At 47.0% G+C, this 19,756-nt stretch overlaps 1 protein-coding gene across 1 annotated transcript in view; it reads right to left on the bottom strand.

Moving 5' to 3' along the window:
- CFDP1 (craniofacial development protein 1) overlaps positions 1-19,756 on the bottom strand; it is a 68,163-nt gene that overhangs the window by 26,769 nt on the left and 21,638 nt on the right. Inside the window, exon 5 of the mRNA XM_059481645.1 lies at positions 15,537-15,641. Coding sequence (XP_059337628.1) covers positions 15,537-15,641 — 105 coding nt within the window. The remainder of the gene's footprint in view (positions 1-15,536; positions 15,642-19,756) is intronic.

Here is a 19,756-nt window from a genome sequence, read left to right as displayed (position 1 = left end):
CTAGTTTCCTTCCATTTGTATTATGAGCCTTTGTTCTTTCTCTGCCCTCTTCCTCCTTCTATTTTGAAGTGTACAGATGGAATCTAAGGGTGGGGAAGCAAACAGTTACAGCATACTAGAAAAACAACTTTCACAGCTTAGTAAAAATAGGATAAACCAACTCTAGCACTGTATGGAAGCAGTGACCCCTGTTGCAAGAGACAGAACCCTGTCAAATTGCAGCTAAAAAGAATTTTGTATGTTAAGAAGTTAAAAATATGGCCCTTCAAGGAATTAATTTCATCCTAGCCTTTGTTAGTTGTTAAATCCTTGCACATGAGGCTTTGCACCACGACATTCATCATCCATCACGGTGGATGGGAATGTGATAGGACAAGGCAAAATGGCTCTAAACTGAAAGAAAGGAGGTTTAGATGAGTTATTAGAAAGAAATCTCCCACTGTGAGTGGAAATGCATTGGCACAGCTTGCCTTGAGAAACTGTGGATATCCTGTCTCTGAAAGAGTTCAGGGCCTGGGTGGATGGGGCTTGGAGGAAGCTGGTCTAGTGCAAGGTGTTCCTGCCCAAGGCAGGGGGGTGGAATGAGAAGATTCTTTTAAGATCTCTTCCAACCCAAACCATTCTAGGATTCTAAGAATATTCTTCTTCCCATCAACAGTCTTGAAGTATGAGAAGCATTTGTGCAGTAGTTCAACTTTGAACATGGCTTAATTGAGACATCCTGAGCAGCAGGTCTGAGTGTCCCTCAGTCTCTCAGTGTAAGAGGAAGGTATTTGCACACTGACAGCCTGGGTTTGGGTCTGACACCAATGAGTTTCTCCTTTGGGGTCAGACAAGTCACAGATTGCCCACTAACAAGATGAATTTTGTAAGAGGTGCCTGCTGTGAAGAACAAACCCAGAAGCTGGGTCACTGATGTACAGCTGAGAAGCACAAGCTGAGAGAGGTTCTCACCTCTATAAGGACAGAGCCAGGAAGTGCTGGAAATACCTACAGAAGTTGTCTAGTTGTTATGGGCATCACTTTGTTTTGGGTTTCACACTTAGGAGTGCCCCTCACTGAGGTCCAAAACACTCTGTGATGTCAGGGTTGTTCTGGGACCAGGGTAGGTCCTGCCCCAACAGAGCAGCACAGACAAGCTTCATACATTTTCTACAGCCTTTCTTTCCAAATATTCAAAGACAACCTGCATGCATTAAAACCACCATCAGGACTTCTGTTGCACTTGAGACTAGCAGAGCTGTCAGCTCTTTCAGTGATAATAATCACCTGTCAAAAATGCAGATCAGACTGGAGAAGAAATAAGGGTTAAAAGGAAAAGCATCAGTAAGTACCTCGAGCTGGAGTCAAGGCAATCACGAGACTGAATTCAGCTGCTTTGGTACGTGTCTTTTAATTCAACATGTTCCTCCTTTAGTGCAGGGGCCTTAGGGTGACTCCACAGTAGTTTTGTGCCTGTGGATTTAAATTTGCTAATAAATAGTCTATGCACTCATGCACACCATGGTCATGGGGGAGGGAGAAAAGAGAAGGATTTTAGATTACAACAAAACCAGCATTTGTCACTTGCTTTAGCTGGTGTGAGAGGCAGATTCCAGGCTCTTGGACTGAGGAAGAATATCTTCTGTTCCACTCCTGATGTGCTTGGCTGCCTTATGTCAAAACCTGTTTTAAGTCCATTAATGAGACTAGGCTGAGTCTACATAACTTCTTAATATGCCAATGGAAAAAGGGCACCTGGGCATATTTCTGGGAACAACAGACATCCAAAATTCCCACCACTGTCAGATGAAGCACTGCTCTGTGGCCAGCTCCCTCCTCAAAATCCACTTTCTCCCTAGAGTATCAGCAAGTTGTCACTGATTGCTCTATGGAAAACACAGGAACTTGATGAGATTCACTTTTCTCTCTGTAGTGGCACCTCAGCACCAGCTCCTCCAGCACTGCTGCTGTGTTGGCATCCAGGTTCACACACACTGCTATGTTCACACGTGGATCAGGTTTTGATGCCCATCTGCTCTGAGACATGAGTGGATCTGCTCCTGCTAGTAAGGATAATGGGAATGACAAGGAAGTGTTTTTCTTCCTGTAGTGCCCCATCCTGCTCTAAAGGGACGCCCCAGCACCACAACCATGCCCCTCTCCTCAAGTGAGGATGAGCTGGAAGCCTGCAAGGACAGGGCCCACTGTTGGTAGAGATGGGGCCTGTGCCTGGGACCCTGCCTTTCTCTAGAGAGCTGGAGAAGAGATGCAAAAGCTTCTTACAGCAAAATGAGAATTATTCCAGCATATGAAAATAAAGTCCCCTTTTCCAGACTGTTAAGGCACTAGTAGACTTCTTTTCTAAAAAAAAACTAAGTAAAAAGACACAGCAATAGTTAATAGAATGGGCAGCAGTATTTTTTGGCAGAAGTAATTTAAGGCTAACCTCCTGTTCCATGAGCAGTGGCAGCCTAAATGGGAAGGATTGCTGAGTCAGCTTTTGATTTGGACTTCACAATGTGCTCTATGTTTTCCAGCAGGCTCTAATCTACTAGGGAAAGCTGAAGTGGGGGGAAGAGGGCAAACATAAGAACTTTGAATAAATGTGGAAATAAATATATGGAATTCAAGTCTCTGTTTAATGAAAAAGGTGAAGAAAATGTATCATGGTGTCTCTGAATGAGCTCTGACTGCAAAGACCACAGGCACCAGCAGCTGCATGTGTGTGACTCCAGAGATGCTGTGCTAGCACATAACCTATTTATTCTTGCAACAGCAAATGATAATCCTAATATTAACTAATCCTACTAGTAACCTTTACACATTTACACATAGAACAGCTTTCAAAACAGGAGATTGCTCTAAAGGGCCTGGGTTATCCAGGACCTTGCCTCAACCACTGCTCTGGAGCACACACCTAAGAGAAGAAAGTATAAAATGGTCCTTCCTTGGTGCATGTTTCCTGCCTTGAGAAAAGAAGCTTGCTTTGGAAAGATTAAGGTCTTTAACTAAGAATGAAGTTCCTTCACAATTTAAATCCACCCATGACAGTGGCTCCAGTACTCAGCTGTTGCAGGGCTGTTGTAGCACGTGATGCTGGCAGTCAGGCTGGTTTCAGCTAAGTGCACTGAAATAGCTCAGCAAAAAGATCCAACAACCAGCGATGTGAGAGGAATAGTGGGAGCACAACAGCCAGTGGCCAGATGATCTGGCTGACGCTGCAGGAGCCTAAGCCTGAAAGAAGAGTCATGAGAAGGACCACGCTGTTAACAGTATCTTTTGCAAGTAGCCATGAAAAGCTTTTATATTCAAATAAAGGACTTGGCAGAGAAAAATCACTTCCTCTCATTTACTCTCTCCACACTGAGTGAAACTTCAGTTGAATTAAGAGACTGGGTTACTATTCCCCTCCCTGTCTCCTGCAGCCTCTCAACGGTGTTTGCTTTTCACATGAAGAGAGTTATCCTAATTTTTTATCAGCTTGCTTTTCCTTCACCAACTAACCATGCTGAGGTGCCCAAACTCTACAGGGCAGTGTGCACAATTGCCATACACATTAACTCAAAACAATTTGCTCCCAGGGTGCTCCCTGATGCAGCAGGTGCTGAGACCCCTCTGGCACAGTACAAAAGGGGAGTCCCCTCCTGCACAGCTTTACCCTGCCCAGAGGAGTCCCAGTTGCGCCAGGATGTTCTCTGCTACCCTCATCAACAGTTACCTCTTTATTGTGAAGGTTTCTTGTAGCAAGAGCTACATTCTACATTCTGCAAAAATTAACTTAAGAAACGCTACTAGTAATGTTGTAGACAACACTTACTACAAGCAGTGAATGCAAAATTAGCCAGAAAATATCCTACAGGCAGCTCCCCACCTTCAGAGCAGCAGGGGAGGCGGTGGGGCTGCACTGCCCAAAGTGCCAGACCTCTGTGCAGCCAGCCCAGGTGCCCCGGCAGGCCCTGCCCAGCAAATCCCACCTGCAGAGAACTGATCAGACCAGCACAGGAGGCACAAAGCCAGCTCAGATCCGAAAGCAGCACAGCTCATCCTGCACAAAGCCATGCTTTGCTAGCAAGCCCTCGGAGAACTGGCAGGTACACTGTGCGTGGAGCCAGCTCAGGAGTCTGCAGGCTTCTTGCCATCTATTCACAAGCTGCGATGGGGAAGAGGCAGCTGCACAGGCAGGAACCCCAGCATGTCTGACTGTGTATCAGCTCATGGCTCAAACTCCTGAAGGGAGTGCAGAGATGAGAACACTTAAAGTTACTTTAAAAAGTTTGTCAGCCCTCAGTGTGCCTTCTGGATGACTGTCGAACTTGATGAAGAAGCACACAGCAGAAGTACTTGATACTCTCTGAACTGAGGCTCTGGGGATGATGACCACCCACCACATCCAGCTCCCCAAGCCCTGACCATTTCCAAGGAATGGGGTCTTCACCTCTTCCTGCACCGCAATCAATCCAGAGGCGCCTGGGTTTCTGGGCAGCTGCTCTCTTTTTTGTTACATCACAAATCAAAGTAAATAAAAAAACTGTCAGGGGCCTCTTCCAAAAACTCAGCCTGAATCTCTTCCATTTTCAGCCCCACAGCCTGGGGACCCAAGAGGACCCCATCCATTATTTCTCCATCTGAAGCACGTTACCACTTTGCAAAGCTCTTCCTTTTATTTTACACACCACTGAATTCCCCATGGCATTCAGCATACTCTCTGAGCTGATGCTTCAAGGTTCCCAGATTGCCACAGCCACAGCCCTGTTAAATTGGTATCAATATTTAAAATCAAGAGGCCTCTTCCTCCAACACAATCTGCATTTCCAGGTTTATCACAAACAGTAAAAAATTCATGTGTGTACATTTGGCTCAAGGTGCACATATGAAAGCAGATTCACTCATGCATCAGCCAGACAGCTGACATCCATCCTGACATTTATCTCCATGGATGAGGAAAGATGAATCACTCACAGCTATACAGCTGGGGAGTTTGCCCTTGGTCAAACCAGTAAATGACATAAATCAGCCACTGTGCATCCTCAAATTCACAGACAGGCACCTTGGGAGAGCTGGAGAGCAAGAGGGGCAGTGGCAATCTCTTCCACATGAAACAGGCATAAAGACAACCACATCCTAGTGACACCTAAATAAGATCCCCAAAATCAGAGCTCAAGAAATCTGCTGTATTATGGCATATTTGTAATTATTTCAAATGATTTGTTCAACAATTAGTTGCCACTGTTAATTAAGCTCACAGAAAGAGAGGATTCTTCATTTATTTGAGTTGAAGAACTCAAAATTAGATACAGTTCTAGAAAATGGTGCTAAAGCCCAGAGTCGCTCCTGCAAAGCACAGATCCCGACAAAGAAAGGACACTGAAACTTTGGATTTTTTCATTGTTACTCAAAAAAAAAAAAAATAGCAGCAAGAAGCCAGGGTGGGCTCATAAAGGCACTGTGCTCCAACACAGCTGTACATGCTGCTCAAAACTGCTTCAGGCTGAGATGTTTGTGCTGTTTTAGTCTGGATGGCACTCAAAGCCTTCCTTTTATTTCAAGAACAGATCTGACTCCAAATAACCTAGTGTGACACCTGCCACTGAGTCCCACACTTGCTAAAGACCACTGGCTAAGGGCGAGCAGCACAAATACCTGCTGACCTGGCTCCACATGAGCAGGGCAGGTTGTGGAGCAGGAAGGTGCCAAAGCTGACCAGAGGATCCCTGTGCCATGCAGAGACAGGAAATCACTTCTTGTAACAGCAGTGTTACCTACTTCCCATTCTGCCTGCCTAGAGCTAAAGGAAGGAGGCAGCAGGAAACTTTTTCCCAGGAGATATTTGTTTGCAACAAAAGAAGTAGAAGACAGACAGCTCGGTAGTGTCCATCAACAACAGCTATGACCAACTAATATTCACCAATAAACTTTTACTTCCAAAGGCTTTGAGAAAAGTAAGGATGAAAAACCCTCCCCCATTTGTTTGAGTGCAGGTATTCTATCCCCATAAAAAATCCAAACCCTGCCCTACAATCACAATAATGATCAGGGGAAAGCTACTAAGCACCCTGACTGTCCCACAGGACCTGTAAAGCTGCTGCTATACTACTCCTTCAAAAGATTCTTAAGGGTCCTTGTTAAACTCGGCCATGAAACCATAAAGTGAGGATGGAGACAGCTATCCTGTACAGCCTTCAAAGTCAGCCCAAAGCACATGACCTGCTTTGTGCTGGTCTGTTTGCAGAGGCCATGTAATTCTCCAGAAGTGTTTTTATTTCCAAAACAAATGCTACACACTTTGCTTTGACTTGGGAAAGCCTCCCAAAGCAAACAGCCAAATAGTGCTGGCGAGGCTCACAAATGCACGCGTGTGAGTGGGAAAGGAAATCAAGAGCCCTTCCAGCTTTCCAAAGGGATATTGCAAACAGCAGGGAGGGAGAAGGGATTTCACACATTAGGAAAAACACCGTGATGGTGCTTGTCCTTAAAGCAGACGCTACAGAGAATGCCCTGGGCTGCACTGTCTGTTTAGCACTCTCTAACACCCAGTGTTGGATGGAACCCCTTGTGGCAGGGTGCACATCTCAGCACCGTGATGGCTGCAGGTCAGCGCTGTACAAACCACTGCTCAGCCACCTTCCTATTTTTCTGGCCTGAACAACTTTGCTGTGCATCATCCAGACCCTACAGCAAAGCCAAGGACATCCCTGCATTCCAGTCCCCAGAGAGTCAGAGCTATCACATATACCAGCTGCTTCCTCAGCCGCCCTGCAATGGGAAACGTGCAGGTCACAGATGAGGAGGCAGACATGCTGCATCCCAGTCACAGTGTAAGGAAACAGCACAACCACACTGAAAAAAATCACTCTTCCAGTGTTCTCCCAGGAAAGTTACAAAATCTCATTTTTCACACGCTTACGCCTCTGCTGGGTTTTTGCAGAGCTTCCCTGTGTGAGCTGCACTGGCAGGGACGCAGCTCCAGAGGAGTCAGGAAGGTTATCCTGCCTCTAGCAGAGGGGAGGGGGTGGGGGGAGACAGAGATGAAGCCGGCTGAATTCCCACAGGCTTTGCATTATGAAAGCCATGAGCAGCAATCAGCCAGCCTTCCCCAGTTCTCTTTAACCCCTTCCTTGCTGCTAAACGAGAATCTGAACAGACCTCTGAACAGCAAACACATGCTGGTGTACAGCATACCCAACACAGCATACACATACTCAAACTGAAGGCAAAACAGGCAAGAATCTAAAAAACCAGCCAATTACTTTCTTTCAGTATTTTCCAAGACGTGCAAGTTTCCTCCGTACTTGCATTAATGGTTGCTGCAACCAGACCTGCTGCACTCAAGCCTACAGCTTAAAGGGGGGGAAAAAAAGTGTTACAATCCAACTCTGCACATGCCCAGGACTTGTTACTTCAAGAAATGCCACCATTGTTCTCCAGCCAGGCAGCCAGCGATGAACAGGCATCACCATTGTCCACTGGCTGCCCGGGGGCTTTTAGTAACAGCACTGAAGTATGAGCTCTTGAAAGGGTACCAAAGCTTTTGCACAAAGCCAGATCAGACTCATATATATCCTCTATTATTTGCTGATAATGATAGAATCCTAGAATGGTTTGGGTTGGAAAGGATCTCAAAAAGGATCATCTCATTCCATCCCTCTGCCTTGGCAGGGACACCTTGCACTGGACCAGGCTGCTCCAGGCTCCATCCAACCTTGGACACTCCCAGGATGGAGCAGCCTCAGCTCCTCTGGGCAGCCTGTGCCAGGGCCTTGCCACCCTCACAGGGAACAATCAGTAGTAGATGCTGTGAGAAGAGATGGCACTAAACACATCTTCCCCTGGGATTCCCAGGAAAAACAGTGGTGTCCAACAGAAATGTCAAATAAATCTGTTCCCTCCACTGCCTGCCTCAGCGGGTACAAGAGCATGTCACACATGTCCTTGCACACCCAGGGGAACATCTGCTGCCAACCCAGCCCTGGTTATCTGCCTCTGCAGAGGGTCCCTCTGCACAGCCACTGCCTCAAGGACCACGCAAGCTCTGAAAAGCACAACGGCAAGGGCCCCGGGGCAAGAGGACTGGGCTGTGACCCAACACATTAGTAAGGCTTTGAAACTCCTTGGATAGGGAAACAAAGTACTCCATGGCTTGGCAGACTGGATTAGAGCACCCTGGAGAGCTTGAGACAGACTGGAGCTTGTTTGAGGTGCCCTTTGAGCTCAGACTGTGCACCAGTTCACTTGAGGCTCAGTTTCTCTGCAGGAATAAGAGCAGTGGAAAAAATGGGGGACTCTGCCACCCCCACACCAGGACAGCAACAGCTGAAGTGAATCCCAGCTATCCTAACCATCCTCATGGCAGAGGAAATCCCCATGGGCCAGGCACACACTTGCTCAGCCTCTCCCGGTCTTTTTCTAGACTCAGACAGAAGAGCAGTGCCAGAGACTGGTGCCAGCTGAAGAGGCTGCAGCTCTGAAGAGAGACCAAGCACCCTCCAAGAGCTCAGTCACACCAACACCTCCTTTCAGGCAGGAAGGGAGAAAGCTGGCGTTAGTTGGCAACCAACCCTAATTGCTTGACTTCACATCTTGATATCAATCCAGCCAGCCTGAGCATGCCCATTTTCTAAACACAGTCCTGCACAAGGCTGACAACACAGCATGCAGATCAAAGTTTTGGCTAACAAATGTGCTGGAAAATACTGGTGTGCTGATTTTCCATGAATGAGGCCACTAGTATGAGATTTTCCATGAATGAAGGCACTACTGTGTGAAAAGCCTGGGGCAATAGGACTGCCTGAGAGCAGGGAGCATCACTGCCACTCCAGCCTTACTTGGTTCATATTTTATGAAGAATGATTCAGCTGAACTTGCTCTTTGACATGAGAAAAAGGGAGGAACACAAGTGTGGGAAAGCAAGAGGATATAACACAAGCATCTGGTATGGGGGAGACACTCAAGGGAGATGGTAAGGCTCAGTTAATATGCAAGGAAGCACTATAAAAACAAAATAAAACAGGAGTGGAAACAAATCTTGGTAGACACACACCCAAGGCATGGCACAGCTGGGAACAGGAGCTCTTATATCCACCTTCAATCCCAGGATTTGTCCATAAAGCAGGGCTGCCCTTCTCACCTCCCACTCCAACCAGCATGGGAAGATACAGGGGTTTCCCTCTGCAACTTTGCAAGGGGTCTGGAATAAAACTTCAGCTGGCTTCATTCCCCATTAGCAGTTAATTTCCTCAGTCATTTTCACAGAGGGAGAAAGAGAAATGCTCATGATCCAAGAGATGAAAGCATATGAAAATAAGCCTCATAAAACCTGTGCTGCCCTAAGGGAAAACTGCCCCACAACTTTCATTGGGGAATTATCAAAGGCCCCAGACTAGTGGGGGGTTGTTTTTATTTTATAAGACAGATGCTTTAGAGAAGTAAGTCCTCAAATAGCTGAGATTCCATTCTGCTGAACCTCCAACGAGACTAGAAAAAGAAACAGCTGATCCCACTTAGTCCAGCCCAGGGATCCAGCTTAGCCACATCAAGACAGAGGACTGGAGAAAGGCACAGAGCTGAACAGGCACTGCTGAACTCCTTTCCAAGAAGATGCCACTGCCCCAAAGAAAGGCAGCTGCACGTGTGGTAGCACGGCCACAGGAAAGCACAGCACACAGTGAAAGAATCTCATTCATTTCTCTTACAAACAGAGCCTGGGGTAGAAGGCATTGACTCATTTGGCCTGAGAACAAGAAAGAACTGCTCCTGGGAGACTAGTTTAAAACAAGGATGTTTAGTGCACGTTTTGCTTTGAGTCTGGGAGAGTGAGTATGAAGCTTCCCACACTCAGAGCTCTGTTTCTTATCAAAGTAGGTTTAATATAAGCTCAGGAGAAAGAACTGTTCAGAAAAGGGGCAAAGCCCCAAAATGGCAGAGCTCTGCCTCTCATAGCTAAGCCTCAGAGGTGACTGCAGCCCTGGATAAGGCTGTCTGCAGGCAGCAGCCAGGTCCCCAGCACAGGATCCAGTGGCAGTGTGGCCATGGCTCACAGCTGGACAGCCAGACTCCCTGGGCTCCTCAGCTGGGCTGTGAACCCCTGAGGGTGCCCTCGCTGCTGCCAACCTGCACTGGCTGGTTGGGTTCTCATTCCATGTGACACTGACTTCAAGGGGGGAGGCAGATGCCCAGAGGTGTTTCATATGATTTACAAGTGTGCAGTAATCAGCATCTAATTTACTATGGCTGATGAAAACACTGCAACACTGAACAGATCATTTTCCCCAACAACAAACTTCCCCCTCTGGACACATACAAACACCTTTCTACATTCATCCCTGTAGAGTAACTAATCTCAGGTCCACTAGCAAATAAAACCAAGATATTCCAAAACCTCACCCAGCCTCCTTACCACTTTGACTTAAGGAGTGGATATGTGTAAAACAGTAGACAGACACTAACAATGAATAATTAAAATGAAGTTAATAACAACCAAGGATCTAAGATCTGAAGAGAAATTATTCACTTGGAACAGCTATTGCCACATTTAATCTTTCACAATAAAAGCATATGAATAGGAAATAAGTAAAACTAGCTCTTGGGCACAGAGTATTGCCCCTGGCTGGTTCATCATGTTCACAGAAAAGTATGCCATGTGCTACTACACCCAGACGTTTGGCTGTGGTGCAAGGGGCTGGATCTCTCCGTCTGGGAGAACAGCACTCTCTGGAGCACATTGAGGGAAGAGCAGGAGAAAGATGGGAAGCTTTGAATTCACTAGGAAGAGCACAACTATTCAAGTGCTGAAAAAATCCAACCTCCAGCTCCCACAAAGGTCTTGGTCACTTGCTTTACTGGCATTCTTACTCATCCTGTACAAGAAAAATGTCCAAGAGTTTTGGCTAAATAACTGTTTGCAGATGATGCTGAGCTGAAGACTGTAAATTCTGCTTTCTGAGGAATAAAAGCCCATGAGATTGCTATGAAATTAAATTGCTCCCTAGAGGCATGCAAGTAATGCAGCACTTGCTCTGAATCATCTAAAGATTCCAAAAACTCAGAGCTTGTGCCTCTCTCCCCAGTGCCCACATATGACCTCAAGTAACTAGTGTTGCTCATAATAGCAAAGGGATCCAGCCAACTCATGCAGAAAGAGCATCTTTTGCAAGAAAAAACTTGGGATGCAAAGTAGCTCCTAGGAGGGACCAGGCTGGAGAGGAAGGTTGGTTTAGAAATTACAGTAACATGTCAAGATGGTGCAAACAGGCATCAGGCTCTCCCACCATCCCTATCCTCCCACAAAGATTGCCACCTTGGTCCTCCTGCACACTGAAGGTGGAAGAGAAGCCATGGACAGATGTCTTCCTGCTGGAGTCCCTCTACTCCAACATTAGCATGTAGCAGAGTAAATTATTTCTAAAAGAAAAGGTCTGAAGCTTTTCACACGATTTAACAGTCAGTCTATGTGAACTGCTCTACTGTAGGCTCTGGGAGGAAGGCATCCATCATGAACAGGCTAGAGTTTATCTGGCTTTCTTTGTTCAGGGCGAGTATGTGTTCTCAGGGTCAGAGCTGTCCTGCAGGGTCTTGTACTGAGGTCCAAACCCTTGCAGCCCCAACACAGCTGGGGGTCGGCAAGCACAGCACCTCCTGAACTCTGTGGGAGCAGGGCCTGCTTGCTTCAAAGGCAAACTGTACCCGGTGTTTACACCAGCCTACGAGGCATGAAAAGGCCTAGGAGGTCAAATATCCACCACTGTAATTTCAGGCAGGATCAAACAGAAAGCAACAGCTGGGCTGAGTGAGCAAGTCCACGTTTAATTACAAATGGTTGCGGTAATAAGCAAAAGCAAGAACAAAGCCAGTGAAAAACCTCTCTTTTTCTTCCTGGCTTCTGTTCAGGCTGTATAGAAACAGCTGCCTAGAAGAGAATCTCAAATAAGATCCACCAACTACATTTTTTCTATTTTCAGGACTGCCACAGCAGCACTGTTCCCTGGGCAATGCTACCGTGCTTTGACAAGCACCAAGGATGGACAGACAGATCACAGCTACTCCCACTGCAGGGCTGGGTCTGTGCAGGGCTCTCCCAGCCTGGAGCTCAACCCATGTGAGTCTCACAAGTACATGCAAAGAGTCATTTTGCAGTAAGCTGCTTGAAGGATTTAATTTGCTTTAACATGCTCTGAATATGAAATGCTGCTGTAAAATCGGATTGCTAGCTCAGAGATGATGGACCCTGCTCACAGGTCCTGCCTGCCTGGGAAGAGGGCAAAAAAAAAATCTCTTGGAGTACCAGGAATTCCCACTGATCCCTCCATCAGGTCAATGCGTTTCATTTACAGCCAGGATCTACTTTTGCTTTCCCCAAAAGGTCCTGGAGCAATGGTTAAGGATAGGAAATGAGCCTAAGACACACAGACGAGAAGGCTTAGCTGGGTGGGTGGAGGGCTTTTTTTCGATGCTGGGAGCTTTGCTCCCATTTATTGGGGCAGTAAGTGAGAGGAAATCAGTGTGTCCCCTCACACATCTGATACCTCTGATAGCATCAGCAAGACCCTAAGAGAACCCAAGAGCACAACAGAAACAACTGGAACTGAGTATCAGAACCCCAAACCTCTGCAACAAACCCATACCCACTGCTGACAGAACTGTGTGTCACAGGGGGACACGGTGGGAATAATGTGAAGGCTGGGAAACCATCACATCCCTGGGAACCAAGGGCTTCTGACCTTTCTAGCAAAGCCTGCTGAGAGAATTGGGTGGGTTGTTTTGTACTCCTGGCTTTAATTACAGCCAAGTGTTTAAGTTATTCTCCTCCAACCACCCCCATGTCCCTCACAAGCACAAATCTAGCTTTTTATAGCACATCCGGTATGGATGTTAAACACATTCAGGAAATGCACTTTCAGCCCCAAACATCCCCTCCCCTGGACCAGTCAGGGTTTGTAACACGGACACGTGGAGCCGGATGTTTGGTTTTGTGACCGTTGCTTTTCTGGGTTACTTCTGTCTGTTTAGAGAAGGGAAATTCAATAAATGCAGGGCAGGCTGGCTGCATTCAGAAATGATACATGCTGCTAGCAAGGTGAAGAAAGAAAAGCCAGATGGAGAGGCCACTATTAGCTGCTCAAATTCCCTGCACACAGGGCAAGGCTTTTTTTTTTTTTTTTTTTTTTTTTTTAATAGCTGACAAAGCTCCTGGGGGCTGACAATGGCTCACAGCACAGTGGGTGTCCACAGGCACAGTTCAGATCCCAAAATCACATTTTTCACTGCCTTGTGGCAACAGACTGGGGCACTCCCATAATGCATAAGGGAAAAATTCACCCTCTCCCCTAAAACTTCTATTTTAAGTAGACAAAGGGTGCAAAGAACTGTCAGGCTATGCCAGGCTCTGTCGGTCCCCAAGCACTGCTCTGGCATGTCACCAAGGCTTGTGACTCTTTGCTCCAGAGCAGCAGGGTCTAGATAGCTTGGCTCAAGTCTAAAACTCGACCTTTGCAATTTGCTTGACATATGGGGCTTGCCTCTGGCTTTAAGGAATACCACAAGCCTGCTAGTAATTTTCTAACCTGAAAATACCCTGGCTACCTTCCCAGCTGGAAGCATCTTCCTAAGCCCAAAGGCAAGCATGTTTGCTGGCAGTCTCAGGGATCAGTCTCAGATTCCAGTCCAAGACTCTCAGATCAGAGAGATGCTGGCCAGATTGCCCCAGAGAACCTCCTGCTAAAGCCTCAAGAGAGCTGGGCTGTTCACACACTGCTCCAAACAGCACTGCTGCTCCTCTGCCATAGGATCCCTGCACCAAGCCAGGATGCACTGCAGGAGGCTGTGAAAGGGAAGGCTTTTGGGGTGTCCTGCATTGGGGTTTGGTGCTCTGGAGAAAGGCAAGACACACAAGCCCAGGATATTTTTCCCCACCCTTCTCCACAGCCAGGTCAACTCATGTTCTGGCCAAGCAACTGTCAGTAGGACATCACACATCAGCAAGCTGAACAATGACCTAATTAAGCTGCTTCCAAAATAATCTCACTGAAGGAAAGTTAATGTCCTTGAACTTATTATTTCTTATATTGATTTTTAGTCTACTTTTTTCCATATCTGATGTGAATTCTTCAGGTATCTGCAACATTGATTCAAACTGAGCTGTGGCTATTACTGCTGAGCAATCCAAGCTCCAGCAAAAGCAACCATGCCCCTTGGTAATGACCAGGCTGCAGAGGTCCACTGGCCACCCAGCTCCTCCCCTGGGCCTGTAAGGAACAGGAGGAAACAGGGATCTCTGCTGAACTGGAAGGTGAACAGCCCCTGGAGCTTTCCCAGGGGGCTGCCAGACCTGCCTGCACTCAAAGCAGCAGACTGGAGGGCAGGTTTGAAGACATGGGACCACCAGCAACGTGCACAGTGTGGAGCTGCCCCAGCTACAGCTGCCACTCAAACAAACTTTGGCCACCAAAACTGCACAAAGAATGCCAGCCCAACCCAAGGCAAGTTTTCCAGCACAAAACCCTGTGCACAACACTTAGGTTACAATTGATGAGCTCTGCAGGGATGAACCCTTGTGCAGTGTGAACAAGAGCATGAAGGCTGTGCTCATCTATGCCTTCATTCACTCAGAGAGCAGCAGCTGTCAAGGGTTGTGCACACATAGACAGACAGACACACACACACACACAATGCTTTCACTACCCTGAGCTAAGTACAAGCTGTGCAACACTTAGCTGGAAAAATGAGTGACAATCCAGCTGCAGCAACTGATTAACAGCATCCCAGGGAAAGGCAGCCTTAACTCACACTGGAGAATTGCTCTAAGCTCACAGGAAGGACAATGTATTTATTTGATGGGTATTGTTTCTGTGTGATCAAATCATATGCAGCTTAGGGCTTTCAAATATCAATGCAAACAACTGAGTTAAATAAAAATCATCACTGGAACACAGAGGCATCTCCTCTATTCCTAAGAAGCTGGTGATCTTCCAAGCTCATCAGGAACCAGACTGGCATCTCAGATGCACAGGGGACCCGACCTCCTTGTATCTTTGACAAGCATTATGATAATCTCAGAATTAGGTGTTAGAGATTGAACAGAAAAGTGACAAATCCACATCAAAATGATATTAGAGAACATCAAAGAGGCAAAAACATCTCTCATTTAAATGCTCACCCAAAGTCTCTAAGAAGCCACAGGCCAGCCTGACATGGCTTTTTATAGCCCTGAGAAGCACCTGTCAAAAGAACTGCAGGCAATCTCAGCAACGTTCCTTGGCTACCTGCAGTTTCATCAGGCTGCTTGAGACAGTCAAATCACTATTTCCTTACTGGGATGAATGATTTATGAGGATTAAAAAATGTGAGCCTGAACCTATGAAGTGAGTCACTGGAACTCACAGGCTGCCTCCCCCACTTCCCTCCAGCCCAAACCATCACACCACCTTCCAGGCCAAGTCTTGCTCCCACTGAAATACTGCAGAAAACAAACACCCATTAAATACTGCAGAGCTGCACTGTTGGCTCCAGTGCCATCTCTCTCACTGAGGGCCCATACAAGGGCAGGGAAATCCCAAACTCACCCCGAGACTGTCGGCAGGGAAGCTGGAGCTGCTGCCTGCAGTTTCTCTTGCTGCTTCAGAAAAGATTTAGCTTCTTTTGAGTTTGAGTCTACTTCTTTAGTCACCCTGTTGGAGGAAAAGAGAAAAAACAGAGGGTAAGGAAGAGCTGTAGTCAACAGTAACATCAAAGATCCATCAAGGAAACACAGAAAACAGGTACAAGAGTCTGCACATCCCTTGCACAGAGATCACCATCAGCTGCAAGCTGAAGAACACACATCTTGTTAAGATTTCATTCCATTGGCAAATCCTCTACAATCATGGCAGAAAAAAGAAAAAGAGTAGCTAATTAGAGCTGGGGGAGGAGGGGATGTTTTTTCTTTCCAAGAAACTGGAATGCTTATTCATTCAAACAGGCCTGTGTCACTAGCAGCTACTAAATGCTCTCCTCAGGTCACTGGGGGCAATTCCAGACTCTTAATTGGGCTCTTGATTTTCTCATTTGTTAGTCAGTGAGGCAGCTCTTCAGCCACCCATGTCTCACAGCCCACGGCACACAGGCTTGGCAACATCTGCAACCCAAAGCAGAGCATGGAAACTGGCTCTGGGGATGGGCAGTGGGAGAGAAAGCTCTGACAAGGCAGATTGTAGAAATTTACTCTCATTTTCTAGTTAATTTTTGTTTGAGGCCCCGAGGGTGCAAAATATTGAACTTCAAAAAATTATAAATCAATATGGCATCTACAGCGGGGAATGAATTACAAACATGAGAAAGAATCTCTAGAAAACCACTCAATAATTAATTGTTAGAAAACCCCAGCTACTTTAGCCCCCTCATTTACCATGACCTGCCTCCAGGAACACGCTTTTCACGCTCTCAGTAGCTCTTAATGAGGCTGCCCTCATTTGCCAAGCTAACAATTTTGTTCCCATGGAGCACAAGCCTGTGAGCCTCTCCAGGGCCCTGCAGCTCTATGGACCCAGAGGCAGTCTGACCCAGAGCTCAGCTGGCACAGAAGAAACAATCTCCATCTCACCCTCCTGCATCCTGGGCCTCAGGTTGTATCTGCTCTGTATCTGTGCAGGCTCATCCCTGGTCTGCACCATTTGCTGATGAGAGGCTGAAAGCCTGGCTGGCCATGGGATCTCTCCAGCTACAAATCAGGCTAATCACTGCTTGCTTCCCACCCACCAATCCAACCCCACAACTTCCATGAAAGAGCTGGCTGACAGTCATGGAGAAAGCCCAGGAGCTGCAGCCCCAGACAGGTTTCTGCTGGGCTGGCATCAGGTAAAGTGACACAGAGTTATCTGTTAACCCTGGAGGCACTGATGTCCTGAAATCTCACTTGCACACCACTAGTGCATCCACATCTCCATCATGACAGTGAATCAGCATCTGAAACTTCCCTCCTCCTTCTCCACAGACTGCAAATGCAGTGGAAAAGGCACAAGAATAAATGCCTGTGCTGTGCAACTGCTCAGCCTTGCTCTGCCAGTGCAGGAGGAGATTAACCCCATTTTCCCCTGCACTGTCACATGCCTTTCAAACCACAGCAGTCATGTGGATAGAGACAATCCCACACTAGGAATACTTAGAAGTGTTTCCTGTTCAGGTTGGTAAGGGAAGGGGTAGGAAAAGGAGAAAAGCACTTCAGGAAGAAAATAAAACCTTGCTACAGCATCATCACAGTTCACCCCAAACACACCACCCAGTCACAGCCCTTGGCAGCAGTGGTCATGTCATGTAGCAGCCATACACCAAAGGTTACCCTACATCCATGGATTTCATTAGACAGGACAAACTTGGTGTCCTCATGCAGCAATAAGACAGCATTCCCCCAGCCACGAGGCTGGGTTCAGATCAATGCAATCACACAGTCTATTTATTTTCAAATGCAGCATCTAAACAGCCAGCTCTGAGCCCTGCCAAGCTGGGAGGCAGCACCCTCTCTTGTGCACTCTGCAGCGCTGGCTCCTGGCAGGGTCCCTCTCCTCTTGTCCACCCCTGCACTGCTGTGCCACCCAGGGTGCACCCCTGGCATGCAGAGAGCACCTGAGCCACAGAGAGAAACATCAGCAACCTTGAGTGTGCAGCACAACAGGGAGCAAGTCTTCAAAGCCAGTGGCAGAGCTGAGATCTCAGCACTGGGCCCTTGGCCTGAGCCTCCTGTGCATCTTCAATCCTCTCCAGCTTGGAGGAGGACATCAGAACTAACTGATGTCTCCCCTACCAGCTGAGGAAAAGAAAGGCACAAGGCTAAAATGAAAAACAGCTCTAGGGATTTGCACTCCCACAGAGTTAGCACATTCTTGGCTGGACCAGCAGTACAAGCCACAGCTCTTGGAACAGGAGATGCCCAGTCCCAGAAAGGGTGAGAAAGCAGAAAGCACACGATGCACAGGCAGTGTGGCACAGGCCTTCAGGGACAGACACTTCAGCTAGCCAGGGGCACAACACAGGTTCCTACCAAGGGTTTATTTGTGCTTCTATTCTCACAATCTCCTCCACCTCAGAGTACCAGTAACAATGGCTGGGCACAAAATACAACACTTAATTCCATTTTCTTTGCTCCCCTTGGCCTGCCAGCAGCTGCTTTAACACACATTTTTGGAGTTGTCCACTGCAAAAATTCAGCTGCAAAGCTGCATGCAACCTGTTCCACCAGGACTGCCCAGCTGGGGACAGAGGAATGCGACAGAAATGTAATTAAAAGTGACCTTTCAAGGCAATTCCATCACAAGACCCACTTACAGCCTCATAAACTGAAACAAAAGCTGCTCTGAGGCAGGCTGCTGCTGGGCTGATGCCAGCAACTCCTGCACCACTCCAACAGGAATGATGGAAGAGTATTAAGGAGCTTTACAAGGTATTAATTCAGGTTATGCACATTTCAACCTTTCCCAGATCCCAGGCCAGGAAGGAAAAAGAAATCCTCTGGTCTGCATTATCATGGGAGACAATAACTCTCTCCATGTAGAAACCAAAACAAATCTTGTTCTTCATGGGGAGAAATGGGAGTCATTAATTCAGCTGGAAGAAATCACAGTCATTACTAAGGAAAATTACAAGACCTTTCACTTTTAAATACTTGATAAATAACTATTTGCCTGACTGTTTACTGGGATGCTATTCACACAATGTAATCCAGGACTAAACATGAAAATAAGTATATTGTCAGCAATAAAACAAGTAGCTAGTGTCTCACCCACTTGCAGCCCCTGTAATTCATCACTTTGCCACAGAGATTTCATTACACTGCTATGCTATTAAATTGCATAATAAGACTTCCAAAACACAGAACAGTTATTAATTTTTTGGACCATGCCAGAGCCTGGTAGCACAGATGATGCTACTGTACAAGGTGTTGTGCAAGTGTAAAATAGAAATGTCTTCCATATTTAGAAGTTATTATAAGGAAAACATGCTAGAAACTGGATCACTGAGTGCCCTGAATACTTCCAGATGTCCTTTCTAAGACCCTTCATCTCTGAATCAAGCTCCTAAACATTCAGGCATGGCCATACCCACCCAGCCTGCTGGTTTGGTGCCCAGTGGTGGGTGTGTGAGCTGCAACTTCCACTGAAGAGCTTATCACCCATCTTTCACAGTTACCAACTGAAATGCTGCAACCTAGGTGCATGGAGAAGGCCCCAGGTTATGTATGCTGGGCACAAACCACATGAAGACACCACCTGCTGTCAAGGCTGTCCCAAAGGGGTTCCACAGAGCACTTACAGATCTGAAATGTGGCAGATTAGTTTAAGAGCAAGTGGTTGATCTGCTCCCAGCAGTGCCCTTAGCCACATAAACTGCTACAAAGAAGGAAGAATTCATGCTGGAATGAGCATTATGCTGACAGCTCCAGCTAATCTGCTGAAGGGGATTAAACCCAAATTTAAACTCAAATTATTGGTTCAGTGGCAGAGTGAGTCTAGCACACCAGCTTGTCTGCTGCACCCTGGCAGAGCTACCAGGGAGAATCCCAATCCATCACACCATGGCACAAGACAACACCCACAGCCCAGGACCTGCCCCACGGTGGTGCCTCCACTCCAGCACAGCTGAATCCAGTCCTGCCAGAAACAGAACTTGTGTAAGGGATGCCAAGGCTGCAGAGTGCCAGCAAAGTGCCCAGCTCAGCAGTGAATGCAAGGTGCCCTGCAAGCCCCTGGAGAAGTGCACCAGCAGAGCTTCATCCTTGCACAGAGGGGAAATGGAGGCAGGACAAGGGCAAGCT

Source organism: Ammospiza nelsoni, chromosome 13, assembly GCF_027579445.1.
Source record: "Ammospiza nelsoni isolate bAmmNel1 chromosome 13, bAmmNel1.pri, whole genome shotgun sequence".
NCBI lineage: Eukaryota > Metazoa > Chordata > Aves > Passeriformes > Passerellidae > Ammospiza > Ammospiza nelsoni.
This window is presented reverse-complemented; position numbering and strand designations above follow the sequence as displayed.